Consider the following 19,835-nt stretch of genomic DNA (forward strand, 5'->3'; position numbering starts at 1 on the left):
CAGACCGAGGATCCCTCTGGCCAAGTTGACTTGGCTACTATGTATTCGTGCTCACCCTCATTGGCAATTATGGGCCGACTCTGGCTGCGTCAAGACTGCAATAGCCCCAAGCTCCTCTCTTGCAAGTTGCCACAGAGGGCAGCAAGTATCCTCAGCCTCAAGACTCGCCCCAAGACTCGAGGAGACTCTTTACGCAAAGTCTGGCCTCCTGCTGTTCCGACGGCCCCCAACCTAAAAGCGTCCAAAAAGAAAAAGAAAAGCAAAAACCAATGAATACAAAGCCACCGAACAGACAAGACGCAGAGGAGGAAAATAGACGAAAAATCGGGCCCATCTCCCGACACCGACCTCTGGCCGGTCCTCGACCCCTCCATTCCGAACATCGTGGGTTTCGATGCTGAAACAGAGTCGACGTACGCCACGCCGTCCTGGTGGATAAACAAGGTTGCGACCCCTGTCAGCCTTGCAGACAATCCAATCGCACCCCCTGACCACTACCGGCATGAACGACGTATCGAGAGATCTCACACAGCACCCTGCCCAAGGCCGGTTTGAGACCCTCTTGTCCTTTTTTTTTTCAGGATCTTTTACCACTTTGCCCAATTCGCCCCTCTCTTGTCTCTACCGCCTTGGTTGTCCCTGGCTCTGTTCTCGCTTCCTGCTCACCGCGTGCTCCTCCCCTCTGCTTCGTCGCGTCGGACTGGCTTAGACACCCCGGTAGAGTAACACCTGGCTGTCTTTTCTGAGAAAGGTGGCCTGCCACTGCAGTCTCTCGAATTGCCCTTTCCTTGCCCATGATACGTCGTCTCTTCTAGGTTCTCCATTCAAGGTGTCGGTAGTCCGGGACCAGCGCGGCAACCCATACACAGACGCAGACACAGACACAGACGCCCTCGAGAGTCGACCGAGCCTCCCTCCCTCCCTCCTTCGCACAGCCTGCACACACACCCCAACTGTCGTCTGTCGGCTAATGTAGTTTCCTTCCCTCTTCGTCTGTGTCCTCCGTTCAAACTCCACTCTCTTGCGTCCCCGACAACTCGAGAGAAGGGCTGCCAACTAAGAACATTGCGCGCTGGACTCCATCTCAATTTCCTTCATACCATCTATCTGCCACCTCGTGGGGCGTAGCTGGTCATGTTCTCTTCTGCTCAATCATAGGATGCTACCGTAATTCGACAGCACTTCCATGATGATTCGCTTTCTTTCTTAGATCTTACTTCTCGCATTTTCCCATTGACTGGGTTTTCGATTCTATCCCGGCCGGCCCGCGGCGCCGACGACACACGAAATGTTCATTCCAGGAATTGTCCAGGCCCTCGTTGCCGCCCTCACCTTGTCAGTCGCCCGCCTCTCCGCAACCTTGAAGATGGATGTATATGATGGAGGATGGGACGTCATGAATGACCCTTGAGGGGATAGAAAGAGAGAGGAGATCATGGAATGGGAGGACTCGGGTTCAGGAACAGAGGCTAACCCGCAGTGAATAGTGGCATCGTTCTCAACGCCGCGTCCGCCGCCGTCTTTCTTTTCGCAAAGGGCCATGGCTCAAAGATCTTTCGGGACGGCCTGAGGCTGGTCCTCATCACATTCCTTGCTTCCGCAGCCCTGTGGGCTCAAATCGACTTCGCCGCCCTTACTATCGATCCGACTGCGACCTCCGGGTGCCAAGTCGCCGTAATATTTACTACCATTTTCGACCAGTTGGCCCGTTTCGCCATCGAACAATACCTGCTATGGGCAATCAATTCAAACGCCAAGGCGCCGACGGGCGCCATCATTCCCCAGGCGGTCATTGGAACCCGTTTTGTGCTGGGCGCTGTGTTCGTCGGCTTTCAGAAACCACAGATTGCCACCGTCTGCGTGTCCAAGACCGACGTTTTGCCAATCGGTGTTGTCATCATGGTCACGGACTTTCTCATCATCGGTATGCTCGCCTTCAGGGCGAGCTCTCTCGGTCTCATCGCGGAGGCCAAAAGCGGCCAGGCTGGTGCTCAGGGTAAAAAGGCCGTCCTGTGGATCATGGGTGGACATGGTGCGTGGACTGCAGTGAGTAAAGCTTCGGTTGAGAGCATCAAACTCAGATGACTGATCTCATGGTAACAGGGAAGCATTCCTATGCTGTTAGGAGCAGAGTCTATTGAGCTGATCTTCAGAACCGCCCTGCCCGCGACTGCTCTTTCGCTCCTAGTTGGTGAGTGAACTTCTTGACGATCTCCGGTTCTCAGCTGACTTCCCCAGGAATCATCACCGGGTTTTCTGACTCTCTTCTTCCTCCCCGCCCCCACCAGATTACTCACCCTGACGCGCAGTCACCGCGTAACATAAGCTCCAGCAGAGATCTTGGCACCTCCGATTCCGACTACCCGCCAACCCGGTACGAAGATCTCAAGGCCGGTACCATCACTACCGTGACCACCTTCGGACAACCTAGAGAAGCGCCGCGTCCCGAGATCCAGGCAGGCGCTGGTGGTTCTTTGCCCATCATTGCCGGCTCCGTACCTGGCCAAGCTGCTATCGGTGTCGGAGGGGTTCCTGTCCAGGGTCAACTCTTCCCTCCCATACGTGCGCAGACCGCCCCCGTCCGAGAAGGCAGAAGGTTGGAAAACGCACCGAAGCCGCAGTACAAGAGAAGCATCTTCGATCGAGGAGGGCCTGGCGCAAGCATTAAGAACGCCATCTCCAACCCGATTCTTCAGGAGAGCGGCGAGCGCAACCCTCTCAACAAGATCGCAACCATCGACCTGGCGACCGCCGCACAGAATGACCGGGAGAAAAGGGACAACGACATGGCAACTATGCAAAGATTGCCGAGCTTGATTGCACAACGCCCCGCTCCTCAACCACCAGCGATCACGCCAGAGGAGGCCCTCAAGCGAGCCCAGAGCATGAAGCGTAAAGAGGTTGGCCCGACATCGCCCCCAGCGGCGCCTCAGCCCCTCAAGTCTGCTGGATTGATGTCAAATCCTCCAGCGACAACCTCATCCGCTCAGCTCTCTCCAGGAGTTGAGGAACTGAGGCGGAGATCGCCTCGTCAAATGCCGGAGGCTCTTCCACCCAAGGAAGAATCTAGGCCGGTCACGCCGCCAAGGTCGGCAGCTCCTCTAAGCTCCGTTTCTCCACCTCGTCCGCCCCGGCCGGAACGACCCCTCAGTCCCTTTGAGACGATGGAGAGATCTGGCAGTCAAAAAACCACTGATAGGTCTGTTAGTCAGAGAACGATCGACAGGTCTGCCAGCCAGAAATCAACATCCACCACCGTCCAAGCCATGTCACCTCCAACCGCCCTGGTGCCGCCTCCTCCCCCAAAGAGCGCTGCTCGCCTGACATCACCAAAGAAGGACCTCCCGTCAACATGGCCCATCCAATCGTCTGTTGATCCGACGATCCGACCATCTAGGAGCAAGCCGTTGTCGCCCAAGAACCAGAACCAGAACCAGAGCCAGGACGGCTCTAGTGGGCCAGGTCTACAACGACGACCAACGACGACGGGTTTGCCATCCAACCCCAGAGCGATGACGATGCGACCTCTTCCCAAGGAAGCAATGGTGCCAAATGAACAGACGGTCATGTTCGTGAATAACATTCAGTATAATGACCCGACAGCAGTGCAGAACATCATTCAGGGTGCGGTCAATCAAGCCGCCAAGACTCCTCTTGGGTTGCAGTCCCCCGGTTCAGCGCTGAAGTCATCCGGCTCCGTTGTTCATCGACCACGTCCAATTCCAAGGCAACAGGGTAAGGATCGCTCGGTGTTTCCCGCGGAAGATACTCCCAACCACAAGCGGAGCAAGTCCGGAGGCTCCATCATCAGCAGAAAGTCAATCCTGCTGTCAAATCCGGGGAGCCCTACTCAATTGCCTCCTCTCCCGCCCCCGCCTAAGAGTGCCGGCAATCCCATTCGGCCGCTGCCTAATGACACGAAGAGCATGACATTCGATGAGAAGATGGACCTCTTTTTTCCCAGGCCGCCCAGCAGCTCCGACGCTGGTTCCAAGGCCAGGGAATCGGTTCCTGAGATGCCGGTTTTGCCCGCAGCTTACAAGATTGAAAACAACGCTATGGTCGAGGGCAAAGGAGGGTGGGATACAGACAGCAGCCGTGTTCAATCAAAGATGTCGTCTGACATCTCCACCAAGACTTCAGTGCGCACACAGAGTATCCTCGATATTGACGAGCCTCAGCATCCCTTGAACTACCCTCGGAACACGTCTAAGTTCAGTGTCGACACTTCGATTGTCACTGGAAGAGGCCTTGCCGAAGACCGCGACTCGTGGATTCCCGATCTGCCCGTTCACGAACGCGCCCAGGGCAAATCATACGACGGAGCCAAGCGCCAGTCGTCTCCGGTCCTTCCTACTCGAAACCCAAGCCTCTCGGAATTCAGCGAGTCGAGAACCCATGACGAGGTTGCGACGACAAACTGGGGATCAATCCATTCGCCTGTCGCTGCTGTGAACCTTCAAGACGTCACGCACATGCCTAAACCCACCTGGATTCAACCACGCGACGTATCGATGATTAGCCACGGTGACGGCAAGGAGGTCATTGACATTATGTTGGACGCTTCTGTAGAGCACGAGAGAGACTTCGTGCCTTCTATACAGGACGGACCAGCCGATCTCCCTGACGTGAGTGTCGCCAATCGGGGCGCCCGTTGGCACCGTCGTATTGGCGACGAGTGCGTGACGTTCTCGGAGCGTAAGGAGAAGGTCAACTCACGTCGGATGCCACCGCCAACACCACTGCAGCTCAAGTCGCCTTCTAGGAGGATGAATGCTGTGGTGCTGCAGGTGGCGGAGCCGTCTCCGCTGGAGTCGCCGCAACACGCCTACGAGATGATCCAGGCGCAACTCAAGAAGCTCGAGGAACCCAACAGGGACTCTTATGAGAGCCAGGGACAAAGAATCCGCCTCCTTGAGTCTCTCGAAGCTGAAATGGGTCAGCAAGAAAACCAATGGCACGAGATGCAGCATGGCCTTAGCCGCGATTCCTTCTCCACGAATGGGACGACTTCTGTTCGCAACTCGCAGCAAGAGCCGTCGAATGTCAGTGTGCATTCGAGGGATTCTTCCCTGCACTCCAACATTGCGGCAGATCGACGCGCATCGCGTCGCGCTCGGATGCAGAGCGGAGTTAGCCTGAACAAGTCGTCCTACGAAGACCTCAGAAGCGCCGCCTCATCCAGCTCCTCCAACGACAATCGCACTAGCCTCTGGCAACGGCGACTCAACGACGCGCAGATGGAGTATATGGAGAATGCGACCGAACTATTGGCCAAGCGGAATCTCAATTTCTTGTCTGTCTCAAAGGCGCGTGTAAGTGCGCAGTTGGGTAGTCCTACCCCACCGGACACCGACGAGTCCGAGGGCGTCGACGCTCAGATTCTCGCGACGCTCATGCCGAAGGAGCGAGCTGCACCAGAGGGACATCTTTGGGCACCCGTCTCGCCACTATCTTCTGAGCGCGAAACAGCGCTGCTCTGGGCCCCGACCCACGATGTGGCAAGCGAGCCCACTCAAAGCGGACAAGCTGCCGTCGTGCTCCCTGGACTATCAGTCCGCCCTGCCGCGCGCAAGACCTCCGAGCCTCTAGTCATCGAGAGCTTCCAATTATGGCAGTCGGATCACACTGCCGCTAAAAAGCTGCGCATCTCTTTCACCAAGTCCCTCTGGCGAGCTTCGTTTGTTGCTGAGCCTCCCAAGACCCAGGCTCGTCCCCTCACACAGCGACCCCCAAGGCGAAGCAAGCGCATCACCGCCCTTCCTGATATTCTTGAGAACCCCGAGCCGCTTCCAGACAAGCGCGGCACCCTTGGCATCTTCCAGTTCCCTTGGGGCGAGAAGTCAGATACTGCGACTGTCCAACCGCGACCCCGCCAAATGTTCATGGCCATGCCTGGTACCATGTCCACCGGAGGATCAGCAGTCCGCGCGGCTCTGGAGGCTCGCGCGCAACAGCTCCAGGCTCAGGAATACTCTTCCTCGTTCTTCGACGACTATGACGAGGAAGAGGAGGGCGACGATGAGGTGTCGGACATTGACGAGGATGATGAGAGCGACGACGGTTTCGATGAGACCACGCTGTGGGAGATTGCCAGTCTCTTGCAGTCGGACCAAGTTCCCTCCAAGAACAGCCTGCTCCCCCAGCCGCAATACTACCGTCCCGACTCTCTCGTTGAGGACGAGTACGTTTCCCAGGGTTCCTCTGAGTATCCCTCCGAGGACGAGAAAACGGCCAATGATGAAGACGATACCAAGCATGACTCCGTGGTTATTACTGTTGCTGCCGAAGAAGTGCGGTCGTCGCCCGAGACGTCGTCCCTGCTTTGGACCGGGAAGCCCAAGCGTTTCGTTAGTGTCCGTCTCCCACCAGGGCTGCCGCAGCCTGACGCACGTACTTGGACAGCGTATATGGATACGATGAACGCTCCTCCTCGTATCCAGACTCAGCTTCTTGAACCTGCAATCATCCACAGCAATAATCTCTGGATCGCTCCTCTGAAGCTCGTCGAAACACCGAACAGCGGCACCCTCTGGACACGATCGCAGCTCAAGACAATGGCGACGCCGGTGACCAAGCCTCAGACCATGAAGAGCTTGTGGGCCGCTTCTCCTACAATCGTCGAGACGGAGGCCACGGGTCTCTTCAACATTGACTACAAGCGCATCACCTTCAGGACAACTTCTGCGTCTCCCGTTGGCCTGACCGTGTCGTCGACCGCTCGCGTTATTGTTGAAGCACTCCCTACTCTGACCTCAAACAGCCTCTGGACATCGCCACGGACACCAGCCAAGTCTCTCTGGAATGCCCCCGCCGTCATTGTCGAAGTGGTATACGAGGGACTTTTCGATGCCGGCCACAAGCGCGCAACTTTCAAGACTACCTCTGCCTTGCCCATTGGTGTAAGCATGTCTTCGACGGCACGTGTGAGCTTTGAAGCTCTTCCTTCCCTCACTTCCACCAGCCTTTGGGTTGCCTCCCCCACCAAGCCTGTTGTACACGATTGGATCTCCGTTGCTTCAGCAAGGCCCAGCTCACCTTCAAATGCCGGCTCATCTGGCCGATCAACACCCAGCCTGGACACAGCTTCAACGCGGTCAGTTGTATCGGAAGCCGTGTCCGAGTTCGAACCACTACCGGAGGTGCCTGTTAAGAAACCCACCTGGTGGGAGAACGAATCCGACAAGCCCCAGGAACCACTTCGCCGTACTGAAGCTAGCTCCGCAGACTGGGAAGCTGCACTGAACGAGGCTATCGGAGAAATATCAGCTTCGGCTCCTCTTGTCCGAACCATTGCCAGCCCCGCTGAATGGGTTGACGCTCTGAACAAAGCCATCTCTGCCTCTGCGACCCCTGCTAATCTCACCCGCAACGAGGCTAGCCCTGAGCAGTGGCAGGAAGCTTTAAATGAGGCCATCGCTGCATCCGCCTACCCTGTCGAAGCGCCTTTCGAGCAAGAGGACGAGCAGCCTCGATTCGTTGAGCAGTTCAACTTTGAACAACAACCGTATGCCGAGCAGCCCGAATTTGAGCAGCAGCCGTACTACGAGCAGCAACAACTCGAGCAGCAGGCATACGAGCAACAACAGTTCGAGCAGCAGGAGTATGAGCGACGCTTGTACGAGCAACAGCAGTATGAGCAGCGTCTTTTCGAGCAGCAGCAATATAATCAGAGACTGCTCGAGCAACAGATGTATCAGCAGCAACAATACTACCAGCAGCAGCAGTTCGAGCCTCAGTTTGATCCACAGTACGATGAGCAGTATGAGCAGCCCGCCGAGCCGCAATTCGAGCAGCGAGCCGAGCCCGAGATCTTCCTCCAACCGACGCAGTACGTACAGCCTGCGCGCGAGGCCGATACCGAGTCTGAGTATGACCCGGAGCCCGAGTTCGAGCCTGCGCCGTCTCCCTTGCCCATGAGCACAACTACCACGTCTCTGTGGTCCGCGCCCGAGGTGACAACTCCGGAGGAAAACAGAAACATGTGGACTCTGCCCGCGAAGCCTTTCCGTCACTCTTTCGACGCCACTCCCCTGACGCCAGAGGACTCCGAATCTCGCGAGTTGCGTCTCAAGCGAACCAAGGCCCAGACTCGCGCCACCGGCCTCGTCAGCTTTGAGGGCCACTCCATGTGGACGCAGTCCGCGCCTACAACACCCATCGTTCCCATGTGGTCGGCTCCAAAGGTCATCATTCCCAAAGACAACGGCATCATGTGGATTGCTCCCACGAAGCCGGCGCTGCACGCCTACGACTCCGCGCCATTGACCCCCGAGGATTCTGAGTCCCGTTACCTGCGACTCAAGCGTACGCAGACGCGGTCCGCCCCCGACGCTGTGAGTTTCGCGGGTCACTCCATGTGGAACCGCTTCTATGGCGAGGAGCTTCAGCGCGTCGTGCCCCTCGGCGGTGGCCACAACTGGATCGCCGGTGCCCCGTCCAAGCCCGCCTCCTAGGTTGCTTTCCGCTACTGAGCCAACACACACACACACACGACTCCACGGAGGGGTGATCTTCTGCTGGATATCTACTACTGCTATCTTGGGTTATGGATAAGGGGAAAAAAGAAGAAGAGAACAGATGGTCCATGGTTTCAGCGTGATGATGTACGAAGATCAAAAAGGGATCCGAAGAAGAAGGAACAGCGATTGATTTGTTGGATTTAACTGCACTCATACATACCATACGCACACAAAACATCGTGTGTGTTTTCCCTTGTCTTTCTTTTCCCAAATATCATGTCTCTGCTCTTCAGGCTTCAGGCTTCAGGCTCCTCCTACTCCTGGATATACCCCCTGCCTTCTATTCAGATTGTATTGCGCGTGTCATCCGGCATCTCGTGCTGGTGGTTTCTCCCCCATCAGTTGCAGAAAATGAGAACACCGCATCGTACTCCCTAATGTGGCTTCTCGGAGCCCATCCAATCTCTTCAACCTATTTTCCTCGCGTTTTTTTTAGTCCGATCGAGCGGGAAACGAGTAATGTTTCCTCTCATGTATCACTAGGCATAAAATTTCAGAATGTTCATCTGCTTCAGCCCGACCGGCAAGACAGCTGCTAGAAGGTTCCGGTCTTCCAAGTGCACTGAACGGCGTACAATTCAACGTGACGATATTCTCAGCTGCAGACGTGACTTGGACAGTCATGAGAGAGATGAAGATCTCCACTGGGCAGGTGAAGTTGCTTGTTGTCAAAACCTGAAGGTCGATAACGCATTTATGAAGAAGCTACCTATGTGTAAACCCTACCCGCTAGCAAACCTTCCCTTCTACTATTCAGTTCGTCCAGTCCAATCCAACCTTTTTAAGAAACCAATCCCGTATCCCATTCCTTTTCCGTAAAACTATTGTATTAATTTTTGACCGTAATCCCACCTAAGGTCTTTTCGGCTTTTGACGCGATCCCGAGATGTTCCTCCGTCCTGGCAGAGACACATCTTCGTGGGTAGGGATGCAATCTTTCTTCATGAGTGTCAAAGAAACAGAACGTTATCCGCGTGAGGGCCTGGCACGCCCAAGAAATATCTCAAAAAGAGAAAGACTTGCCGCCATGAAACAGAGGAGGCAGGCAAGGTCATGTCCGTCCACTATGTGCTCAGCAGGATAAGAATTGAAGAAAATGCAGCAGACCAACCAACAGCCAAAGTATGTCTCTTTTTGTTGCGTTTCCTGCTTGTCTACCCATTGTACAATGCCAGAGCCAGAACGTCTCAGTGTAGGAAAAGGGCTCGGAGACAATGAAAGCCTCTGTCAACTGGCGATGCGGTTTTCTGCGAGGCTCGCGCATTTTGCGTGTTTGCCCGTTTTCACTCAACCACTCCGCTTCATTCCCTTGTCTTCTTCACATGACCGTCGTTTCATTCCTCCGTGTTGCACCAGGTGGCAGGTATCCTGCTCCGGGGTACACACCCAGAAGCTTCGGATGCGCCTGGCGAGATCGTACATAATTAACGTCGTCGTCAGAGTTGTGTTCGTGGGCAAGGAAAGTAAAAGTATTGGAGGACGTCAACTCTAGCCTCCAACGGGTTGAGCCTGAGGCAAATTGGTTGCGGGACCATGAGTGGCTTTGCCAAGTTACGGGTCGGCGCGAAACACTCCGTGCCTGTCGGTCGAATGGATAAAGGTGGCCGAGTCGTCTTTGTGTTGTATGTCGCAGCGATGGACAGGAAAGATAGAAAAGACCAAGAACCGAAGAAACCCCTAGCCGTCGCTATGCAGACAAGAAAAATCGACAATATTCGTACATGTACAGAGCTTTTGTATGTAGCCTTGGACGGATGAGGGTCATGTTACTTCATCCAGACTTTCGATGTCTTTGGTTGACATCTGATAGGATGTAACCTCAGCTGACAGTCATCATCTGCATGCGTTGCAGACCACTTGATGGCGATGCGTCAACAGATCCCCGGCTGAGAACTGAGTTTGTGCTCCGACTGTGAGGCAGCTTATTGTGCGGGCTCGATGGGGATGGTGTGTGCTCCGGGGTGAACACCCTAGTGAAAGCCGGGCTGTCACTATGTTGCCGGGGCGTTCGCGCAGGGCTGGAGGTTAATTGATCTGCCCGGCGCACAACTTCTGATAGGGTGTCCCGCAGATCACCAGCCCGCTTGACGAGAGCTTTCAGGCTGTTCGTGCCGAAGTGAAGCTTATCATCGCGGGCGGGCTCTGCAGCAGTCCGTTGCTGCATGGCATCAAGCACGGATCTAACGATGTCCGTGACATCGTGTCCTCCCATGTTGATGTTGTTCTCGGGCGTTTTCGGTCGCGGGGGAGGGAGGTCATCGGGAGCCGGGCTGTTCCCGCCAAATATGTCGTCATCAGGAGAGAAAACAGAGCGGCGACGGCCGGCGGGCCGTTCGCGAATAACGGCAGTCTTGGAAACGTTGATCTCGTGAACTTCGTCAAATGGGTCTTCTTTTTCGATAGGAGCGGGTGATGCGGCATCGAATCCTTCCATGAATCGCTCACTCATAACGGACGATGAGTCGACATCCATCCCCTCCAGCTCATCCTCATCGGGAGATGCCAGGGCGATGATACCCTCAGCTTCTTGCCAGAGACCAGCGTTGGGACCGCCGAGCATGTCCAAGTCTTTACCATGGCGACATAGACGCTTAAGATCATTAACAAGCAGAGAGAACTCCCGGATGTGGCCGGAATGCTGCTTCAAACTCGGTTGAGACGCCTGGATAGAGGCAGGCACCACCATACCGAATGCGCTGTCGGTGTCTTTATCCTCTGACTCGTTGCCGCCAAATTCAAAGTCATCGTCCCAGTCTTCGCTGACGGTCTTCGTGCCCAGGCCCCAGGTTCCGAACTTTTGAGATGCTATCGAGGCTGTCTCGGCAGCGTCGTGAACAACGGGTACACTTTGACTGCGAACATGCATCGCAGTGGGTCCTTTCCGGATGGCCGTACGGCCGCCTCTAATATCGAGGCCTTTGCCGTAGGCAGTTTTCGGGCGGAATGAGCTGCCATTGTCGGTCTTGTCGTTGTTTGGTTCACTCCAGTCGAAGATGTTGCTCCGGGGCCTCTCGCTAAGGTCATTTCCGGTGTCGACATTGCCGTTGCCGCTAATGCTAGCGAGAGCCATGCGCAAATTAGGGCTGACGCCGCGCGAATTCATGGAGCTTGGAGGGGATAGTTGATTGCTGTATGCCATCTCATCCTCGTCGCGAGCCCAGTCATCATCGAAATCATCCTCAAGCGACAGACGACCAAAATCCTTGCTCCCGAGGGAGTATTCGTTGGATGGGCGCTCGATGCTGTAGCGCGGCACCATGACATCTGAATCCGGGCGTATTCTAGGTTCGTGATTGACACGAATTGGCGTCGGGATGCTCTCATCCTCCTCCATGATCCTGTCATCAACATCCCAGGAATGGCCTAGAATTTCCTGAATAGATAATCGCTTGGTTTTAGTGGCGACGGCAGTTCCTGGTGGAGATTCGTCGAACATGGATTCTGTCGGAGTCTCCAAGCGGTTGATGGCAGACGCTGCGGTGCGCAGAGAGTCAAACATTGTGTCACTCTTGAAATCTGTGTCGTCATCGTCGCCTGAAATGAAGTCTCTCGCCTCCAGATCGGAACTGTTCATGGTCGAGCTTCGGTCGGTTCCGGCGCTGCGATAGTAAGCAGCGAGAGCCGCGGAGCTCTGAGAACTACCGGACGGCTGAGTAGAACGCGGCGAAGGCACGGGTCCTCCCGATGAGCCAAGTCGGGACACGTCGACGTTGAAACTCGAAAGACGCGAAAGAGGCGGCAAGGGCGACGAAGTGTTGCGACTGCGCGGCTGGAGGTGAGTGGCGGTTGCGGGGTCCAGGTTGGTGGCTGGCTGATTGTTTTGCGCCGGGGAGGTGTTGTCTGCAGTAGGCGCGGCGAGGTCGAGGTCGTCTTGGGTGTGACCAGGGGTTGTCGTCGCAGGTGCAGACACATGCCGCTTGTTCCCACCTTTTGATTCCCCGCGCTTTGAACGCCGAATGCTACCCGCCCGCTGCACCCAGTTCGGTGAGGTGAAATGCATCATGGACCGCCGCGTGCGCTTCGTCGGCGTGTCTCCTGGAGTCGAAGGTGTATCTTGATCGTTTTCGTTTTCGTTCTCCTTCTCGGTCTCCTTCTGAGTAATGGCTTCGTCTTTCAAATCTTCGATTTCCTTCGTCACTTCGTCACTTGTCGGCGTCTCGTTAGACAATGGCGGGACAGCAGCGTCGCCTAGCATAGCACCACGGATTAAATAAATATTATGCGCGTCTTCGCCGGGTACCAAGATGCGTTTGGTCGTCGTTGACGATCTGGTGCTAGGGCTGCGGTCAATTAAGCGGTCGGGAGTGCTTCGCGAGATAACATTGGCCCTGCGAGAGTGAAAAAAGGACGTCCACTTGGCTGACGCTTTTGTTTTGGCCTTGGGCGACGTCTCGTCTTTGTTGCCTTCCTTGGGTGGTCGTGGGGTGGCTTCTGGGTCGGGAAAGTTGTACTGATCGAAGGAGAATTTGGGTTCGGCTATGGGCTCAACAACGTGAACGTCTTGGTGAATCTGGTGCAGAGTAGCGGATCTCTGGTGGCTTGTCGCGGGGCGGCGAAGGCTGGGAAGGTGCGTCCGCGAGCGACGGCGCATTACAGGACCATTTTGGTGCGCTGAGGGCTGCCGCTTGACGAGTTTGTTTGGTGGCAGCTGCGAGGGAATCGAACCGGTAGGAGAAAGAATCGGAGCGGCCGAGGTGTTTGAGAAGGCAACCGACTGGTTGTCAAAACCGAGGCTTGACCGAATGCTTCCGTGTTGTGACAATGGTCGCAGAGACAGTCGCCTCATCCAAGAGCCGTTGGACGAAACGGATTCTCTCGAGTCCTCGGCCAAGGTAGGCGAAGCTGGGTCGCCCTGTACAAGAGAGGCCCTTCTGCTATGCAGGAACGAGGGTGGAAAGTTGAAGTGCTGGCTCAGCGGGCGACTGGGACGCGACGAGGTTTCGTTCGATTTGGAGGCGAAGGAGAAGTTGGGGGAAAGAGTGCCGAAGCGTTCGTCTGGTGCCGGCAGCTGGGCGAGAGAACTGGTGCCGGGACGAGATGAGACAGGGGCGGCGCTGCTCAATGGGTGATTCTGAGGAATGTCTTGGTCTGAGGCTAGTTTCCTCCTGTACGTGGAAAGAGGCTGGGTGGGACTCGCATCATCTGGATGAGCAAAAACCAGACCGAGTGCCGCTCCAGCAACCGCAGTGCCAGTGCCTACGAGCTAAGGATGGGCGCGTGTCGAGTCAGCGGGACGAATTGAAAATAGACAGGCAAACAGAAAGTCAGGGGAGTCTTGTGAAGGCGTGGTGATGGGGATGATGGGTTGTGGGAAATGAAGAAGCCCCCGTAGGCTGGTCGTGTGTCGGATTGAGAGGGAAATCTCGCAGTGTAGCGTCGAGGCAAGAGTTGGGGGGATGCCTGTACGAATATAGGATACGGGATACGGGATATAGGAAGGACACTAGGAGGGTAGGACTAGGACGGTACGGCAAGCAGTCAACTTACACTGGGAACGGTCTGCATATTTGCAGTACGTTGTCAATCTACTACTGGGAGAACCAAGGAGCAAGGCCGGAGACGGGCATGCGGGCGGAGGAGTCGAAGGTGCTCTCGAGGGACGTGGTAAGCATCGTCAAGACATATGGGCCAATCTCTCGGGTTGGGGTTGGTGAGGAATGGGCGCCGGGTCTTGGTGTTGTGGATTCGATTCTTGGGGGGAGGAGGAGGAGGGGGGGGGGGGGGGGGGGGGGGACGAGCGGCGGTCGCGACGTTGACGGGTGAGAAAAACAAAGGCGAAGCGGAAGAGAGGATGCAAAAACAGCGAGAAGAAAGAGTTGACGTGAGACAAGGAAAATGCAGGCCAGTAGAGGTTGAGAGAGGGCGAGTGAGAGTGAGGGCGCAAATAGGTAGGTGACGAGAACAAGCAAGACGGGATGAAGGATCAACAGGCCAACGCGGGCACACACAGACGTCTAGCAGAGAGGGCTCTCGGATGGTGCAGAAGTCGAAAATGGAAGTCGAAGTCGTTGTCGTCGTGGTGGTCGTCGAAGCAATGGCAATGGTATCCCGGGTTTCCTCCCCCTTTCCAGAAGACGAGATCAAGATCGGGCCAGAACAGAAGTCGAGAAGAAAGCAAGCAAGCAAGCAAACGCGGTGGGAAGAGGAGAGGAAGCGCGTAAGTGGGCTACCGACGACGTAAGGTACGTAGGTAGGTCAGTGTGTGTAGTCAAGGTAGGTACGGTAAGGTGAGGTAAGAAGAGGGTCGAGGTCAGTGGGTGGGTGTGACTGGGTGTGAGTGGGTGGGTGTCGGGTGTGTTGTGCCCTGGGAATTGCCAATGGCCGTAGGTCGTGTGGGAGGACGGAGGACGGGCGGAGGCGAGGATCGTTCGCTCTCGTTCGGATGGAGGTCCAGGATCAGCTTCAGGTCCCGGTCGTTCAAGCAAGGTCCACGTCCTGGCCCTTGGCCCCGGTCCAAGTCCAAGTCCACAGTCCACAGTCCAAGTGCTCAAAAGTCTGTGGGATTCCCCAGGCTCCTCTTGCTCGGACGGGGATGGACGGGAGAAATAGACGAAGAAGAAGAACGAGAAGAAGACGCACAGTATCGAAACTAGAGGCGATAGAGAGAGGGAGGGAGGGGGAGAGGGAATGGACGAGCGCGAGAAAGAGAGAGAGAGAGAGAGAGAGAGAATGAATGGGAAAGAGAGTCAGAGTGAAAGAGAGAGAGAGCTGAAGGAGAAAGCAGAGGAGCTGAGCGACAGGGCCGTTGTCCCGGAAGGGAATAGGTGCACAGAATGCAATCGGGGATTTGGGAAGCACTTTGGGGCGTGTCTACACTAGAAAGGTCTTTGGGGCTTCATCTCTGCCGTCCCGTCCTTCGTCCTTCGTCCTTCGTCTTTCGTCTATCGTCTATCGTCTCTCGTCTCTGCAAGGTAAGGCAAGGTATTCGTAGCCCGTACCTTGCTTGCTTGCTTACTTCTGATACCATGTAAGGCATGCAGCGGCATGGAGGAGACCCAGCTCTGCAGATGGGATGCATACGGGGAGTGGAGTTCGGCTGGAGCGCAGGAGATGACTCCTGTGGCATGCCGGCCAGTGAGAGGCCGTCCGCACACACTCAGTGAGTGGACAGCGCCAGTCAGGGACCCCGGGGACCTGACCTGGCCCGGGCGGCTCCCTGCTGAAAGCCCAATAACAAAACCCGCCCGACATTACCTACCTTACCTACCTAAGGTACTAAGGTACGATACCTACCTGGACCTTCCATAGCACCTGAGGAAGAGACCGACACCAACACCAACACCAGCACTGGCACCACCAACCCAACCCAGCCGGTGCACCGTCGTCGCCAGGTCTTCCTTACTTTTTCTTCTTCGTTTTTATTACCGACCTGCTCTAGTCACCCACCGCGATGGCAATAACACCGATGCTAAGCAACACACTTTTCACTCTCTGCAAATCGCTGCTACTATACACAGGCCCTTGGACAGGAAAAGGCAATTCCCCGGGCGGTCCTTCCAGTCCGTCGGCTTCCTGCTGCAACGGACCGCTGCTTCTCTTCCCCTGCTCTTCTTTGTTCTCTACTATGTACCTACCTACCTGGGCACCTTACCGGCACCTTACCTCACCTTCCACTACAATCGGCACACATGGTGAGGCAATGGCAATGGCAATCAATGGCAATCAATGCCAATGCCCGTCATACCGTGTACAAACCTAGGCACCCAGTACTTGTTACTCGTGTGTGCCAGCCATCTTCAACCCGCTAGCTTCGTCTTGTTCCGTCATCTAGAATCTTTCCTTTTGCATTATTACTACGCAGTAGTAAGTGCCATCGTTAAGGTTTCCAAGGTAGCTTCATCGACAAGACGAATCCACGAGGCAAACGTCTTATCCCTTTCTTCTTCATCCAGTCCCCTATGTCTGTGCCAGTCACTCAATCTATCAACCATGCTACGACATCCACTTTTTATCTTTCTGACTCTCTTCTGCCTTCCATCTCACAGGTGACAGTACACGCGCCCCCGCCTCCGCTTATGTACCATCCGGCCTGTCTCCCTTTCGTCATTGCTTCTTTTGTTTTTCTTCTTGCTCGCTGCTACCCAGGTATCATCCACTCTCAAAACAACCTAAAACGGACCAGCTCTACCCACCCGCCCACTGGGGCCAAGCTACCTTGCCATTTCAATGCTTAGCAAGTCCACTGGCGCCCCAGGGCCCCTGGTCTCTCCTTCGTGCCATCCATCCTGGGAAACCCGCCCGCCCTGCGAGGGGGAAAGGCCTGAAATTTGAAAACCACCACCACTTGCCAGACTGAACCCCCGGAGGAAATCGATCGCCCTAGCGCGGATCGGCTGAGACCTGTTATCTCAACCACCGTCCGTCCTTGAGGACCATTACGGATAGGTTACTCTGTATAACAAGACGCCATTCATCCAACCTGCCCTGCGTTCAAGGTGTGTAGTATACAAGTATCCATATCGTCTGATCCTACATGTATGTATGCGGCTTGCGTGCTTCCGTGCTTGCCCGCTTGCCTCCCCAGGTTCCGCACCGAGACGCGTACTGTGATCGTATATACTATGTACGGCCAAGACCCGAAGTTGCAGAAAGTGGGACAGCATCTGCCTGGACTGTCCTTGCTTGTCTCTCGCCTCTTTCGATGACAGACTTATAGGACAGGGGCCATGCCTGGGAGCCCGGGGTAAACTAGCGTCTTGACTCTCAGAAACGCGCAGCTTTCGGATGCGCTTTTCAGCGAGCCTACCAGTGTTAGCGCGGCGGCATCGCCGTATCATGTCTGCCACATGCCCTGAGGCATGGGCATCCCGCCGCCTAATCAGTTACATGCTCAGCTTGTGCGCCTTCACGGCTGTCAATGGCTGCTGGAAAGCCGCACAACGTTGGTACAGCATCAGCCACGCTCGCTTCGCTTCTGACACCTGCAGCAACTCACATGTATCAGATCGACAAGCGGACAATGCCTACAGACACAGGCGCTTGTGTCGAGCTTCCAATTTCCACTTGCCCTGTTCTCGCCCTCGTGTCACTGTCGTCAGTCAGTAGTTGGTCCACACCCCGCTCTCAGCCAGCCAGCCCCATGGCCATCCGCATGTGTTCCTCAACCCCAGTCAACGTTGACTTGCCTCATCCAAAGACATTCAATGACACAGAAACAAAGACGGCGGCACACATGCAGAGAGAGAGAGAGAGAGAGAGAGAGAGAGAGAGAGAGAGAGAGAGAGAGAGAGAGAGAGAGAGAGAGAGACACACACACGTGTACCAGGTTAGCGCTCGTGGCCGTGCTCATTGTCCTCGTGTTTTTTCCTTTTCCTTCTTCCTTCTTATAATTTGTTACTCGGCTTTCCTACGCATTGGGCGTAAGGATCCAACCTTTTCCGTCTATCGGCCACCTGCTTGATGGTCTGTTCCATTGTTGGCGCCAGTCCATAGATGCAAGTCCAAGTCGTAAGCACCGGCATATCGAGCCCGTCTTTTCGCCTAGGCGCCGCGCATCCACAAGGAAGAGCCTTGGAGTTTGGGCAGCTTCAGCATCCTTTGACTGTCTGCTGCCCCTCCTTCTCTCCAAAGACCGTCGCCACCGACGACTGACTTCTGCGACGATGGAAGATGGCTTTCGTAGACGATGGTACCTCCTTCAGATGGAGTTCCATCTGAAGGCTCCAGTGTCGGCACCACGAGCGGAGTGCTCTGCTCTCCGGGCGCCCTTCCTCGGCACCTTTCGTCTAAAGTCCCGGACTGGGGCTGGTTTGGGTTGGTCTGTTCGCCGTTGAGACTCATTCTTAACCTCTCAGTTTTCTTCTCTCATTGTGTGTATGTCTCTCTCCGATCCCTGTGTACCCACAAAATCTCATATATCTTGCCTTGTGTAATCGTGTTGCTGCTGTTTCTACCGCGGGCGATCACTCGTAGAACCAAAACACCTCCAAAATTGTCGCGTTGACTAGGAGGAGCCGCGTGGTGCCGATGCTCACCCCCGACCCGGCGGCCTGGCCAGGCGAGGTGTGATGTGATTGTACCCGTACCTTGGCCATGGCGACGAGGTGGCATGGGGGCATGGGGGCATGGGCATGGGGGGCATGGCCTCCTTGTGGGCCACCTGCTGGCCTGTGTTTTGAGTGTGGGCATCAACAACAACAACACACACACACACACACACGCACAAAAGAAAACAATAAACAAGATACCAAACTCGTCCACCTCACACACACATATACACACCAGATCCCGGAATGCCTGGCCGTTATCCAACCGTACATAATTCTTCAGTTACCGAGCTGTTTTCAACACCATGGTTCCCGTCACAAACATGACCGTCTTGGTTGCACTGCAGATGACTTGCCGTCGTTTCAACTTTTACAACGGAACGCGAACGTTACGTCCTTTTGTCATTTTCAGCCCCGCCGCTCGTGTCGTGTCCGGTTGGGTCCCAGATATGCGCAGGTTGCCGTCGTGCTCGCTGCGTTGCCGTTCCTCGCTCCTACTCCGGTAGTTGCAGGTAGTGATGAGTGCAGCGACACTTGCGAAGTGCGGCACAAAGTAGGCAGGTCAGGTAAGGTACCTTACCTCTTCCCGACCTTACCTGATCAACAAGCTTGGATCCACAAAAAGATCATGTCGCACCCGGCCGCAACAAAGTTGACGATATTTCTGTCACCCGAAGCCTCGCCCGCAGTTGTCCAGTTCCCGCGTTGCCCTATTGTTGTTTGGGATAATTACGCAACAGCTGTTCCGCACCCTCCAATCAACTTGCCCAGGCATCGCAGAGAGGGGAACAAGTCGGCCGAGGCGGTGGATGACCGCCATCTCTGACCGCCAGCCTCGTTCTCGTCTCGTCAAGCCAGCAAGCAACTGTGCCCGAGTGTGTACTTGACGACTTCGTGTCGGTACATTCCCGCTTCCATGCTTTTCCCCTCCATCTTTCTCTAGACCAAACGCCGAATAGCTTTCCTGCTGAGCAGGCTGTCTATTCCGTCTTACCGCTAGAGCGGCTCGTCCATTCGTCAACAACGCACGCTTCCATATTGCGGCGTCGCCTGCCTAGTGGCAGCGTAACTCGGTCCTAGTGTCAGAGAGCGGCGGGTATTCGTTAGTTGGTGGATTCCTTCGAGAAGAACGAACGGGGGCCATTTCGACTTGCGGCCACCCGGCATTTTCGTCTGTCCGGGGCCTTAGACCTTCGATGCTGCCTGTGGGCTACGGGCGCGCTGCATGGGTAGATAAGGTGGCTTTTGGCTGCCATTGTCCAGTGCTCGGTGAGTTTCGCTGGATCAATCCCCGTCTTCGTCCCGGATGATCCACTTTGGGGAACTT

General features: G+C 55.5%; 2 protein-coding genes across 2 annotated transcripts; one reads left to right on the forward strand and one right to left on the reverse strand.

Moving 5' to 3' along the window:
- Positions 1-1,288: 1,288 nt before the first annotated feature.
- On the forward strand, positions 1,289-8,456 carry COL26b_009720 (uncharacterized protein; the record flags this gene model as incomplete). Its single annotated transcript, XM_053182439.1, has 3 exons — positions 1,289-1,335; positions 1,488-2,046; positions 2,289-8,456. The coding sequence occupies 3 exons, from the start codon at positions 1,289-1,291 to the stop codon at positions 8,454-8,456; spliced, it is 6,774 nt and encodes a 2,257-aa protein (XP_053033619.1).
- Positions 8,457-10,444: 1,988 nt separating this feature from the next.
- On the reverse strand, positions 10,445-13,113 carry COL26b_009721 (uncharacterized protein; the record flags this gene model as incomplete). Its single annotated transcript, XM_053182440.1, has 2 exons — positions 10,445-10,492; positions 10,570-13,113. The coding sequence occupies 2 exons, from the start codon at positions 13,111-13,113 to the stop codon at positions 10,445-10,447; spliced, it is 2,592 nt and encodes an 863-aa protein (XP_053033620.1).
- Positions 13,114-19,835: the final 6,722 nt, after the last annotated feature.

Source organism: Colletotrichum chrysophilum (genome assembly GCF_026319265.1).
Source record: "Colletotrichum chrysophilum strain AFK26 chromosome Unknown scaffold_96, whole genome shotgun sequence".
Classification (NCBI taxonomy): Eukaryota; Fungi; Ascomycota; class Sordariomycetes; order Glomerellales; family Glomerellaceae; genus Colletotrichum; species Colletotrichum chrysophilum.